General features: G+C 41.7%; 1 protein-coding gene across 6 annotated transcripts in view; it reads right to left on the bottom strand.

Moving 5' to 3' along the window:
* LOC117241793 (ankyrin repeat domain-containing protein 50) overlaps positions 1–14870 on the bottom strand; it is a 216515-nt gene that overhangs the window by 2708 nt on the left and 198937 nt on the right. For 3 of the 6 annotated variants that reach the window (XM_033507911.1, XM_033507916.1, XM_033507913.1), the window contains 12 exons: positions 6709–7598; positions 5938–6471; positions 4990–5764; positions 4514–4687; positions 3157–3327; positions 2567–2878; positions 1616–1937; positions 1261–1507; positions 997–1180; positions 710–926; positions 405–596; positions 58–305 (listed from right to left, as the gene is read on the bottom strand). In XM_033507911.1, coding sequence (XP_033363802.1) covers positions 58–305; positions 405–596; positions 710–926; positions 997–1180; positions 1261–1507; positions 1616–1937; positions 2567–2878; positions 3157–3327; positions 4514–4687; positions 4990–5764; positions 5938–6471; positions 6709–7034 — 3702 coding nt within the window. In that variant the 5' untranslated portion in view covers positions 7035–7598. The remainder of the gene's footprint in view (positions 1–57; positions 306–404; positions 597–709; positions 927–996; positions 1181–1260; positions 1508–1615; positions 1938–2566; positions 2879–3156; positions 3328–4513; positions 4688–4989; positions 5765–5937; positions 6472–6708; positions 7599–14870) is intronic. The other 3 variants (XM_033507914.1, XM_033507917.1, XM_033507915.1) reach the window with 2 other exon arrangements.

The raw sequence follows: 14870 nt of genomic DNA, 5'->3' as shown, positions 1-14870 counted from the left end.
TTAAGTTACACAAAAGAGTTAATCGGGAAAGCATTAGAAACAACAATTGTTACCTACTTTTATTACCTGATTCACCACCGAGTTCTGGTTGAATTTCCCTTGATCGCTCTTTGTGCTACCAGTCAAGTTGCTGCTGGATTTGCTGTTGCTGGAATTGTTGCCTAAGGACACGCAGCTTCTTCTTTTCGTCGAATCAGGTGACTCTGCTGGACTGTATTGCGTCGACAGAGGATTCAAGATTGCAGACGATGGTTTCGTTTCAGCTGTGGAGTTTGATGTCACCGAAGTAGCGCTACTACTTTCACCTGCATTATATATGCATTGTAATAACGTAATAAATAATATACATAATTATGGACATGACGAAAAATTACGTATTGGAGAATTATGAGAAATAGACGAACCTCCGTTGATACCGGGCCTCAGACTTCGTTGATTAGCCGAGTGTTCCTCGAGTAGCCTGACCACAGTGTCATGGCCACTTTTGGCAGCAACCTTGATAGCGTTTCGGCCACAATGATCGGAATGACTGGGATCAGCACCGTGATTTAAGAGTGCTCGTACGCAGTGCTCATGACCCTCTTGTGCGGCGATACCTAATGAATGTTGATCAGTTTAATTACTTTCTTATATAAATACAACAATGGTGATAGTCAAGTATGTGAGAAAAAAGTCATGTTACTGATCAAACTTCGGTCATTATCAGTACCCAGAGCTGTTGCGCCTTGGTTGCAAGTATGATCAGGGGTTGCTCCATGTTCTAGAAGCAGCCTGACAATGGCTGCGTGACCCTGCCAGGCAGCAGAGTGTAAAGGAGTTCTTTTCTCATTGTCACAGGCGTTTACGCTCGCACTGCCTTCTGTTAGCAACAAAGCTACCATTTCGACGTGTCCTTGCCAAGCACTCACATGCAAAGGTGTTCGACCCTGGAAAATCACATTAAATTTACAAACATATACAAAGCAACTAAAGAGATACAAGAATTCTTATACTTACTTCTGAGTCTCTACTTTCCACGTCAGCTCGCGCATGCTCCAGCAAGAATCGCGCCATCGCCAGTCTGTTCTCCAGAGCAAGGATATAAAGAGTGCTTCTTCCATCGGCATCTTTCGCATTAACGTCTGCATTGTGACTCAATAGTACCCTGACGGTGTCATAATGCCCCTCCAAAGCTGCGAGTCTGCAATTGACACCATGAAGATATTTTATAAAGTGAAACAGATAGAGGATTTAGCTAAGGCATCGTTATTACTAAATTACCTTAGAGCCGTCTTTCCATCGTGAGCGTGTTGATCGATCGGTGCTCTATGTTGTTCCAAGAGTCTCTCAAGTAACGCAGCGTGTCCTTCTTGCGCGGCTAGCATCAGAGCGCCTTTCCCATCGTTGTCAGTTTCGTCAATTTTGGCTCCAGCTTCCAGTAATGCTTCGCAAACATCGATATGCCCCTCGAATGCCGCATAATGTAATGGCGTCCATCCTGAATTGTCCCTGTGTTGCTCGTCCAAGCCTAAAATATCGAAGATTCATGTTGCAAGTTATCTCCAAAAATAATTCACAGGACTTAATACTGAATTAAGATAAAAGTAATCGGGAGGAAAGGGAAGGTATTTTATACCTCTGTTCAATAATTGTTTCACCACATCAGTGCCGCCTTGGGCAGCAGCAACGCTCAAAACGGTCCTGCCCTCGTTATCAATGCTGTCAACGTAACATCCCCAGAATAAGAGAAGAGAGACCACTGATCCATGACCCATGCTGGCAGCTGCCCACAAAGGTGTGCGCCCCGTAGCATCGCAATGATCCACATCTGCCTCGTATTCCAATAACAACTCGCAAACGTCTTTGTGTCCCTCGAACGCGGCCACTAACAATGGTGTCATGCCATCCTTATCCTGGTGATCGACTGCAGCTCCTCTCTCCAAGAGGATCGTAACCACCTGTGACACAAGATCATATATTCGTTTATATACGTATACCGAGATCTCACAAATAAATAACTTCGCGTAATTTTTAATTTTCATGCTTCAACTGACTGTTACTTGTGCATTTTAGTGCTGAGCGTTACTAGGATCTCTTAATAGGAATTTTAGATCTCTCTTTTTATCACCCTATATATATATATATATAGTGTATAAAGATCATCATAAAACGTTAAAAGTCTTTCAGTTCGCGGGGGATGGAATTGAACATAAAAATTCGAATGCAGCCAGCTTAAAGACATCAGCACTAAAATGATTAAGGATTTCTAATGTCAGCTAGTGTCTGCATAAAATCAATCGATTAATCAGATTGCATTTACGATCTTCTTAAACTTTAACTACCTTATACAATACTAAAAAAAAAAAAAAAAAAGAAACAAAGAACAATAGTGTGATACGATAATGGAATGATATCAAACAAACTAAAATTTCGTTGTTAGTACGTATGAAAAGAAACAATATTCGTGTTCCAGCAGTGTTTTGTGCAACGATAGATCTTGCAAGTATTTCGTTCTTGCTTGTCCCATAACATCATTGTCTTTCTTTATCTTTCGACAGCCGTGAAAACGAGGGGAACGGAAACTAACTTTTGCATAGCCATGATTGGAGGGTACACATAGGGCAGCTACGCTGAGGGCAGTCCTTCCGTCGTTATCAGCGTGATCGATCTCCGCGCCGAAGTCTAGAAGGTGTTCGACGATCTCGCTGTGACCCATGTAGGCAGCGGCAATTAAGGCGGTTCTACCCTCGTCATCGGTTCTGTTGACGTCGGCGCCGTGCTGCAGAAGCGCTTTAACGATGTCCTCGTGGCCACCCCATGCGGCTGCTCTGAGCGCGGTTCGTTGATCCCAATCGGCGCAATCCACCATTGCCCCGTGCTCCAGCAGCATTTCGACTACCTATATTTTTATTTCACCGTTTATATTCCTCCACTGACTTGCCCCTTTTATTATCATACTTCAATACTTGCAATCCTCATTAAGATATTCAGATATATTAATCGACTGTTACTGTGTATTGTTTGACTGTTAACACGTGCTGCAATCAAATGTTATTTCGTCTGTTAAACGTGTATCAACAACGACTATATTTTTGACTGTATGGAAGGATGATGATGACATTGTTAAGGATAGATGATTCGATGTCTCGAGTTCTGTTGTTTTGTTTTAACGATTACCTCAGTATGTCCACCCCAGGCAGCAGCTCTCAGGGCTGTCCATCCGTCGCAGTCAGCGTGATCCGCACAGGCCCCTGAAGCCAGCAAAACTCGTACTACGTCTGCATAACCGTGTCTCGCTGCCAGATTTAAGGGTGTTTGACCGTGACGATCGGTGGCTTCCAGTTTTGCCTGCGTGATTAGAAAATATGCAACATGTAACATGGTATTAAACACGGTTTGCTAATCTGTGGAATTTTCGGATTTGCGATTTTTTCGTAGCTGGGAAATGTTTTTTATTATTTTTACTCTATTAATTAAATACATATTGAGTTGGTAAGTTTTATTAAAAAAATTTTTATATAGAAGCCTGTGGTTATTACTTTTTATTACGTATTTATTTAAAGATTCTAGCACTAATTATAAATATAAATTAAAAAATTATATACCTGAAAATTTATTTTATTTATCTTATTAAATACTCTCTTGTGTAGGAGGAGGGCGATAATCTCATTATCATAAAAAAGTATCGCAACCCAAAAAGTGTAGGGAAACACCGGTATAAAGGGTTTTAATTTATGTGAATCTACTTTTCTACAGAGTGACTGTCGAAATTTTCCAAACTATATACCAATTTTGGTTCATATAATATGTTAATAAAAATTGTATTTTACGAGCCCAGGTACAAATTGTGTATCTTTCCTCTTTATTTTCAGAAAGTCGTTATTTCAACAATATAATGAGATTACACCGTAGTTAGGAACTTTTGACAAGCGTTGTATTTATGATAATTGCTGCAACTAATAAGGGAAGATCGTAAACCGGTACAGTTGCGGTTAATGCTTTATGATTCGTTTATGCTTCTTCCTTATTACATTGTAAGCTTGGTTTCCCTTAAATACTGTTCTTTATGATGTCCACTTACAATTATTACGGTATAAATGCTAGTATACATACGTTAGGGAAGTGAATATAATTGTCAAACATGATTAATTATTAATTATATATTATAAAATGCTTATCCAATTTCATATTATTATGCGAATGTTACTAAACGGACAAAGATTTCTTTCACCCACTATATATCATAATGATTATTTTATTTTATGCTCGTATCTTTGCATATTTGTACATTTTTACATTGAAATTACCACAAATGCGTAAATATCCACAGTGTAATTAAAATTTCCATAGAAAATCCATTTGTGTGTTCTAAAATTGTACATACTATGGTTTAGACTGTACAGAACATTAAGAAAATTTTTCTTTTGTAAATATTTTTCTGTAAATTTATAATTCTTCGTTCGGCGTGTGAAAAACGCATTGTTGGTATAAATCAAGACGCAGCTTTTTAAAAATGGGAGAGGTTGATCCTTACCTGAGGACATGTCGTCAGAGCCAACTCCAGCAGAGATGCATTACCGTCTGCAGCAAGCGTGTGCAGCACTGTTTGTCCGCAAGAATCAGCTTGATTGATGTCCCCGCTTTCGCCGAGCAGTTCCGTTAATGGCTCGCTGGGAGATTCATCCATAGGGCTTACGTCTTGCGAGACCTGTAACAAACATTACAGTTATACGAATTCTATTTTTAGCTTTAGTCCTTGCGCAATCGCGAATTGCTTTTGTCTATGACATATAAATAAGAAGAAGCTTACTACTTATCCTAAAACTGTCGTTTAACAAAATTAATAATTTCAAATCGTTGTCCGCTCCTTGTCAGATAAACATCTTCATTCTCTTAATTGCTAGAGTCTAAGTTTAATCGACAGATCAATTTACTCAAAGAGAACAGCAACAAGTATTCGCTTTTAAAATTTCAGTTTCCCAATAAACGCAAGCTTTCGAAATTAATTACTTGACTAGAAGAGACAGCATCCTTGCTGGTATCGTCCTCGACGACCTTTTCCGAGGGCTTGGCACCCGCATCGATCAACAGTTTCAACAGCTTCACTTCCTGCCTGGGCCAGAGGATGCACTCTGAGCTGTCCAGGTAGCAATCTTCTATCGGTGCTCCGCTGCCTATCATCCAGAGTACTTGAAGCGTGTGCACGTCCAGGTTACAATTTGTGGTAGCGACGTTCGTTATGGACCGTTGCAGGTGTTGTCCAAGCACGCAGATCTCATCGGCGTTCAATTCCGGTCCGCGAAGGGTGTAATAAGCGGCCAGCATCGCGTGACCTTCCACAGCGGAGCACAAATACTTCTGCGTGCAGTGTTTCACGTCCAGCAACCATTCTGCGAAGCTATGATGGAATAACATCAACGCCCCTGCACGAGAAACAGAGATGACTCTGCGTAGAAGGTGGAGACGTCGATTGAAGTCTTCTATGGTGATGTTGGTGCACGCAGTTTTCACGCATTTGTAGAGTATCTCCTGGGTGATGGGTAGTTTTGCGGCTAAGATCACGTTCAATAGAGGTTGGACTTTGACAAATTGCTTTCGACTGAAGAGCCTTTGACACAGCCATAGGTAGAGACCGTTCAAGGTGCATGGTATCTCGCGAACCTCGCGTAGAACGATGAAGTTCTCTGCTACTCCGTCGAGAACTTTTTCTATATAGAGGAAACAGCCGTTGCTCTTGATGTGCAGCTGGTTCAGCATATCGGCTGTGTCGGGCGTGATGTGCTGCCTGGATGAATGAAAATTAACTCGTATTTAGCGACTGTAATTACAGGTGTTGGCTTTTAGTTATCAGTTTATACGCTACAAACGACTATGGAAGTTTGGTATTGAAAAGACCAATCAAAAGTTCCAATAATTTCAACAAATACGGGTGTCGATGCGATATCAACAAATACACACCTGATCGCCTCTTCTTGATCCAACCGTGCCAGGATATACTGTTGGATGTCTCTCATCACCAAGGGCTTCCTTAGATCGTCTAAAGGGATCTTCCGGAAGCCGCTGAACATTCGTGAGAGGGGTCTGCTCTGACGTCGAGCAGTACAAACCAGAAGTAGCCATTGAGGGAATAGGTGATGATGATTACCCAATAATTCAGCGATCGTCCTACTGACGTTATCATTCTCCCTTCTCGAGTCTCTGGTGCCAGTTTGAGGAAAATCCAGAGTCTGTCTCTCGTCGATCGAGTCGACTAATAGGAACAGACAACATTTTGGTGGCTCTAACTCCAATAGAGGGAACAGCAGTGCTTTCTTTAAAGCGTCATCGGGATCTCTGTCGAGGACATCCGGTTGCAAAGCAGCTTGTATCTCTGGATCGGTTCGAAGCTTCTCCGCGTAGGCTTCTGCTACCATTTCCCTCGATGTCAATGGCACTGTGGTGGCATTGCTGGTTGTCGTCGCGCTGCCTGGTATCGGTGAGCTCGAAGACACTCTGCGGAATGTTCAAAGAAAATCATTTGTAAAAATCATCGTTTTAATATAGTAATATTAGACTCATTGTTTGGAATTAATGGAAATTGTGGAATATATTTTCCAACCATGTAAATTCTACCTTTACTTATCTGTATAACTGAGATAATTTTCACCTGATCGAAGCGTAATTCTAGCGTATAATATAAGTATAGTATTTTAAGATTAAGTTACGAATCTCTGTATAACAGTCACTGACCTATGAATCTCGTCCGAACCAGGTTGCAGAAGCTGAGCAACCAGAGACCTCACGAATTGAGCTGGTGACAACGAAGCCTCGCTTCTAGCCTGACAAAAGTGCCTGGCTAACAATCTCTTGTTTAAGAATCTCTGATGTCTAGCATTGGCACCAGCCGATGGCCAGGCTAATTCTGCACTGAGCGCGGTCTTTCCACTTCCTGAGCCACCAATGACCAAAACGCCACACGTCTTCGAGGTTGGCCTCTGTTCCAAGTAATGGGACAGTTTGATGAACGCCCATTCGCGGCAGAAAAACCGCTTCTTCTCTATCACTGGTGCAGCCATTCTCTTGCAATAATTCTTCCCGTTTATAGTTAGTCAAACGATCGGTAATTAATCTTTCGTTGCACGGTGTTCTTTCAATGGACCTTCTCCGCGATGTCTACGTTTCTACTAAACACAATTCTGTCGATTTGAAGCAACTTGTGCGTCTAGATAGGAAACAAAGAGAGGCCGTGTCACCGATGAAGTACGTCTTTAGAATTGCCTAGGCTAATTGCGTTGGTTTATATCTCGTGTTCAGGTATATCAATTCTTCAGGATACTTCTTCAAACAGCGAACCGAAGAGAATGTTACAGTTTTTCTCGTGTTTCGTTGGTCGACGATGGTATTTATTTATTTGTCGTGTCCTTAATCGTGGTTCTTGGTGCAGATTGCAAGAGTAATTGAAACAGGTGACAGTTTAGATTGGCTGTGGTGCGCCACTACGGTTCATCTCGCTGTACTCTGACGAGGGAACATTGGTCGGAGCCCCAGGGGGCTCTGAGGCTTCCTCGGCCTCCATTCAGCCTTCTCATCGCCTCGTCGCGGACGAGCACCGCGCTTCGTATCGCTGCATTCTACGACACCTGAAACAAGGGAAATGGACACGTGGTTTACGTGGATCTCAAAGTTATTTTACCCATGCGTAGTTATTCTATGGTTACTTCGCGTTTCTACGTCTCTTACGTCTCTCTCAATTCGCAAGCTTAAAACTTTTCCGTGTGTTTTTCAAAAGAAGCTCATCGTCCCCGAGACTACTACCGTCGCTAATTAAAGAGAATTCGATTATTCCCCTCGACACTTGTTTGCATTGGAATTATGTCGTTTCGAGGCGACCCTCGACCTACACCGGAAGTGCCATTGCATCTTAATGGATGGCAACGTCTGAATACCGTAGTTCCCTTTTTTCTATTTTTCTGTCTCTTGACTTCTCGTGATTGGATTCGACGTTAAAATTCCATAAAAATCGATTTGATTAGCTTTAATTAAATTGGAAATTTCTTCGTGGATCGAGGCCCCGACAGCTACCACAGAGAAAGGACATATTATTCCCCCTTTGTGCTATAATTATCGAAATTACAAGTTAACCACGTACCTACCAAATTCAGAGACTTTTAACGCTGCCGTGTAACGATTATTTCCACGTACCGTGTATAATTGATATAATCGTTCGATGATTACTACTGTTCGCGCAGAACCGCGAATTTTCAGTCCCATAAATATAATACGAAACATCTTGTTGTTATCACTTTCTCCACGATAATTCGTTTAAGCTTATGAAAGAGCGATTTTCATTTCCATTTATCGTAGTTCGTACGAGTGTAAAAGCGGCCGCGTATAGAAAGTAAATTAGCTCGTGGAAAGAAAGAAGAAACAGCGTGGCAAAAGATCGTATCGTGCGTGCAAAACGGAGGAAAAGTCTCGCCAATTCCAACTGCGAACGCATTGTTCAATTGGAATATCGAAATAATTCACGATATTGTAAATTAAGCGTGTTTTCGCTTCATTCAGAAGCATCCGCCGTTCGAGTTTTCCCAGGGTTCAGTCTCAACAAGCGCAAATACGCGGCGGGTAATAATTAGAAAAGTCAGACGCCGAGCTATCTCCTTCTCATTAGTGGAACTAGTTTGTCATTGGCTCTGCGCGTTTACGTTCGTCTCGAGCGTACTCCCGTAATTTTAACCCACCTGTCTCCCGCGAACAGACAATTATCACGGTCGTTTAATACGAATTTCAGATCGTTCACCGTGCAACGAACAACACCGGAATGAGGCTTTTCACTACCTGCGACAGAATCTCTCTCTCTCTCTCTCTCGCTCTTTCTCTCGTCGTATTTCATTCGATAAACTGCTATAGCTAGAAACAGAGTCGTTTGTTATGCCACTCGCAAGTTTGAACGGCGAACAATACAATACATGGAGATTGCTTTCGAAACATTTATTTTTCATATGTAATATGTATCTCTCTCTGTCTCTCTTTTCGAATACTAAGAGGTGATTATACGAAACAATGGAATAGAAGGAATTGTAGGAATTTCTTTTGGACAACGAAGCTTCAGACGAGCTTAAGAATAACAGAAATTGGTAGAACAGTGGAATAATAGAAATAATTTTGATAGCGTTTTCCGATTAATAAATTTTAAAACATCGAAGAAGAATAGCAAATATTATAGCATCGAAGAAGAATTAGCAAAAAGATAACGAAACGAGGGAGATTTCAGTCGTCTCTTGGAGAGAGTATATTTTAAAGGGAACTTTCTATCGATATTTTTAACGAGCGATTGAATTTTGTTTGTTAACGGTGTGTGGAAGAACCGAGTATATGTGTATGTGTGTGTTAAACGTATCGAGATATATATCGATTAAAGAAATTGAGGGATTAACGATGAAAGATTAGGAAAGCTTGAGGAAAAAATTATCCAACAAGTTCGCGCGTGATTCTAAAATGTTTCACGCGATATCTGTTTTCGATGATTATATATTCAGAGAATCAGGCGTAGAATTGACGAACCACGATGGATCTTTGGCGTGGCGGTATTATCAAATGGTCGTTTATAAGCGGGCTTCTGGAAAATTTAATATTAGAACCGGGGGTATGTGGTGGAAAGTAATTCTCATTGTTGCTTGCTTGCTCGCTGTTGCTGCTGCTGCGGTTCTTCGAACGTTCCGCAGCGGACTTCCGGCGGCGAAATGAGGTCGTATCTTTCGTGGATGCGAGTCGACGCGTGACTGGTTACCGCAGGCTTTTCAAAGCATCTGCGTAACGTCTATCAAGATGCTTGTTCTCCCAAAGGAGAACTGTCGTCCCTGATTTACTCCCCCGGAACAACATCTGTGTTTTGTAATTCGTAATTAATCAGTTACGTTTGACTAACTAGCACGTATTTTTCCATTCTCTCAAGTGGAATATCGCGGAATTAGAATCGTAAAATTATTCTATGATTGTTACATCGATACACCTTTTCCAGGATTTCAAATTACCAGGCGGATATTACGTTCTGTAGAGGATAGGATCTCATCAGATATCACGAAATACAGACTACTGTTTGTGAGCAATTTATTTAAGATAAATATATTGTCTATAAAATTGATTTGATACTCATGAAACTCATGATACTCCGAAACAAAACAACAACAGGATTTGAATTTGTCCTGCTCGCGTGCCGCTACAGTTCTATCCCTTTGACGGTGTAGCGAAGTGGCGAGGAATTCAGAACGAACGACTCAAAGAACGAACCTTACTCGTCGGATATAGGAAACTACGTAATTTCGACTTTTCGTTCATACCCAGTTGCCCAGTTATAACTGACGAGTCTACGCTGCAAGTACCTTAAGACGTGCACTTCTGTCGCGAAGAACACACGAATATCTTCAGATTCTCTTCACCTCGTTCTCCGAGAAACTGAGCTAGGAGATATTGCTTCAAATTTTAGCTACTCGTAAAGAAGGACACGGTGTACACGTAGCTAAAATTTGAGGAAGCCCAGCGGTACCGATGTCGAGATATTGCGCCCCAAAGTAAGACCATGTTGCGCCAGAACTGTGCAACGTATACATTGTTTATTTATCTTATCTTTTGGTTTGTTCGTATTTATGATTTATCGGAAAATTGCATAAGAAACTATCGATCTCTGCTGCTATAAATTTCTCGAAAAAAGCGCTACGAGAACGGGGAGCCTAGCAACCGGGTCCGGAACGACCGATTACGGGACTTGGTGTCGATAGTCCGCGCGTTAAAGGATCTCGCTATCGAAGACAGACGATCGACAAAACCCTCCGATCCTTCGTAACAGCTTCCGTTTGCCCGAGAATCACGCGCACCGATACGAACAAATCAAACGTCTCGTTGGACGCGGGATGCATCGAAGATTTACTGCCTGACCATGCAGGCTACGCTGGCGGTTTTCGGGCTTATCGCGTTTGTCGCGTCACTGATAGCGAATTTTCGAAATACCCTGGGATAGCGGCGATCGCGAACCCGGACCAGCCTCAACTATCAACTGCGCCGATAAACCTTGACGCGAACGAGCCATTGTCGGCGTTTCTCTTGCTGTTCGTTTTTATCTCTAAACAATGTCGCAGCGCGTTGCGTTGTCTCGAGGATATCGTGGTCGACAAATTAACGCTAACAAATTTCCAGGCTGATCACGAGCTGATTCGATGGGAAAAATTGAACGCGCAGTTAATTTATTCGACATCTTGCGGATCGTTGGCGATGGAAGACGCCAAAGTGGCGCGTGTTGAGTGGAAAATTACCTCTCGACAACATTTTCTTTTTAATCAGTCAGCTGTTGAAATCTCTTGGAAAACTTTGAAAGGCGTGTACTTAAAATGCGTCGCGGGAAGTAAACGATGACGAGTATACTGGTCGAACGTAGAGTACGTGTAGCTGTTATAATTGACAGTAGAATTAAGTTGCAACGAAACGACCGTTTTACTTTGTAATTTTATTAGCGACAGAAAATTCCCCGCGAGGAACAGCTAACTGGTTAAGCTTCCGCAATGGTTCGGGAAATTTTCGAAACACTGGCTGTCGAAATGGGAAGACGACGTTCTTTTATGACATCTAAAAGTTTGTTACGTATTGGAAATAATCCATTTGCGTTCTCAATGCTTCGTACGTAGCAATATGAAATTCTAATATTTCTGTATATATTTCTAACATTAACTCTGCTTCAAGTTGCTGGAAATTGAAAACTGAGAGCGAAGTACGAACACTGTTCTACTATATGCAGGAAGCAAAGGAAGTTAAGACGTTTCGCAGAAACGAAGAAAACAAACTCGTCGATTCGAGATCTCATCGTCGCTTGCATATCCAAGTAGTACGGTAAATAAGCGTAGCGATTGTCGTTTAATTTGTTTGTCTTATAGCACGCTGAGTAAATAAGCCTAACGCTAGAAGAAAGTACTATAAAAAGTAAATATAGGAAAAAGTCGAATATAAATATAAAGTAATCAAAATACAGACGTATCTTTTCCTACATAAAGTTTAGCTTTATAACTGACAAATTGCGATAGGAGGTATCTTAAATTGCCACAATGAACACATATATACTTGCGCATCTACAAATCTACACAAATCTACTCTGAGTAATTAAAAACGTTCCAAAGTTGAAACGTTTCTTTACTTTCGACCGAATCGTCGCTTTCTATCATCGGAAAATTTCTTAGATTTATGGAAACTCGCCTTCTTTCGCTTCCTATCTTCCTCTCTTGTTGTATCGAAAACCATAAGATGTAGCGTTAGAATCGCAACGAGATATATCGTTATACATAAATAGCCAACAGACGATTCCGCTAAAGGATCTGTGCGTTTTTGATCGGTTGGGTCGAAGAAAATTGTACGTTGAGGGATCGAAACAGCCGTTCGACGGTCGCATTATACTAAGAAGACCTCGCTTCGATCGTCGCGGATTCAGCTTCGCGCTATTTAAAATTCATACAAAGCGAAGTGATGCCAGGCTTGACCCACTTAGAGGCTGGTGAACATCGCCACCCTCCGTATTTGGTCAGGAACGAGAGTCTAGCCAACGATGTTCATTAAATTCACGACGGATAGACAACGACGTCGACCTCGGGGACCAGATCTCACTCGTTGTTCCGTCGTTGGCGTATCGTAGCTTATCATCATCTGACACGAATAACTCGAACGTTATCCCAGATTCGATTTTCCGATACGTCGATCGCGTCCCTCGGCGAAACATCGAAGGCTCTTCTCCGCGATTCGCCAAGGTTTCTAGCCATTTGTCACGGTTCTCCCTCTCCTTGGCAGATCCTTCTACGCGAAAAGAACGTTCCGCGAAAGATACGCGTGTTACAAGGCTGCCGCACAGTCAGCAGAGCTAGGTATTTAACAAACAAATTCGGCATAAAGTTATAAATTCCTCAAGAGATTCAGAATGCGTTTGCTCGGGAAGTGCAGAGTTCCTGGAATCGTAGGCGCAGGTTTTGATCAAAATATCCGAGAAATGACGGTAGAAGGACGCGGCGATGGAAGTCTTAACGCGTTTATGGGAAATTGGAAGGGGAAAGAGGGCTGAAGATATGCAAAAGTATAGTATGTATTATATAAACGTACAAAAGCGTATAGAAATGGATATTCAAAGTGTTGGTACACGTTGGAATATTTAATAAGCCAGGCAAAATGCTGTTTCCTTTGGTTGCGTTCGTCAAAGAATGTAAATCTCCATGGATATCGCCAGTCTAATTAATTAACAACGATCGGAGGAGAATTGGAGATTTGTATAGGAAGATATGGTGGAATAGACAAAAGACGATGATCGCAATGGGAGCCGAGAGATCGGGTGCCTTCTAATTACGTTTCTGAAGCTGCTTGTTCGAAAGCAGCTCGAGGGAGAAGAGGAACAATCGATCGTCGCGGAAGAAACCGAGGGAAAACACGCTTTCGCGTTTTCGCGCAACTCTCACGGCCGACGTGAGACAGATTTACGGTAATTAAAACGTGGCGAATGCAAGGAAACTCCGGCAGGATTGGCTAACGGATGATCGCGGATCATGAGAAATCTAAATCTACGGAATCATGAGAAATCAGCAATGTGTTTTGTCCAACAGTCTGTTCGGTTTCGAAAGGTAAATCGTACGAGCAATCCATTTTGTCGAAGATCTTCATCTATCGCTGCTGATATTCTGTACCAATGAGGCAGGCAGCACCATGAGTTTTCGACTTGAAGTTGTTCGATGGAAATTAATTCTTGCACTCTGTCGTACGTTTGGATTAATAATATGATATTAATATAAATTTTACAAGCCAGCGAGAAATTCTGTTTAATTCTACGATCTATTTGCAGAACAAATATTTTCAGAGAAATTTTACAGGTCACAAGCTGCCGATTTGTAATATCAATAACTTGTTCTTAACTCTTCGATCTGCTCGTAAAACAAACCTTTATTTGCGTCCTATTTTCTTTATTCGTCTTTTACGAACATAAGAATCAGCATAAAAATTCGTAGTCCGATTGCTAGTTAGCAAACTATTGCGCAAGAGAAACTTGGAAATTTGTGTCCGACTCTATCTACACCCACGTTTCTCCACTGATCCTTACGAGATTCCCTAGCCCACGATGAATATTGTTTCAGCGAAGATCAAACTCGTCGAACTGTCGCTTCGAAATATCGTTTGTCGTAAGATTAGGTACCTAGGAAGGTACATAAAAAGGAAGGAAAAATATGCAAACGAAGCTGCGTTAACCCAGTGTAAGGTTAAACTTGTGCTATCCAAGGTGTGACGGTAGTTCTGCACGCATTACGGTCTTAACGCGGACAAATTGGATTTGTCGTTAGTCGAGATTAGAGTAATCTACTTAGAAAGAGATGTAAATCATGCTATTACGACTGATCTCAGCCTCCGTTATGATTCATTGTTACGCAGAGTCGAATTGCTATACGATTATTTTAGTTTCAATATCAGAACGATTTGTCACACCGTAGTGTCGACAGATCGAACTATCTTTTATCCGCAGTTTCGCATAATCAGATCGAGTCGACGTGAAAATCCACCAGGTGCAACCTGCTCCCGTTGCAGTGACGATCTTTGGCGAGAAATCAGCGAAGAATTTAGACAGCTTAATAGAATTTGATCGAACTGTATATTGTACGCATTAGTCGTTCGATCTAGGCCAGCCAACGATCGAGGGAAACCCTATGCTCAAGTGTACTTGATAAATTTTCAAACTCGATTTTCTCCAAAGCTAAACCTTAAATGACAAAAATGTTGTTCCACATCTCGTTCCTATTTTTTCATAAGGAATCACCTCGTGGCCGCTTGTACGCGTTATTCGGCCGCACCCCGTATATCTGTCAGGACTTCAATTGGCGTGGCATTCACAGCGCTATACAATC

The sequence above is a fragment of the Bombus vosnesenskii genome, unplaced genomic scaffold (genome assembly GCF_011952255.1).
Source record: "Bombus vosnesenskii isolate JDL3184/JDL3185 unplaced genomic scaffold, Bvos_JDL3184-5_v1.1 scf7180000016261, whole genome shotgun sequence".
NCBI lineage: Eukaryota > Metazoa > Arthropoda > Insecta > Hymenoptera > Apidae > Bombus > Bombus vosnesenskii.
The sequence above is the reverse complement of the archived record's forward strand: the minus strand, read 5'-3'. Positions and strand labels throughout refer to the sequence as shown.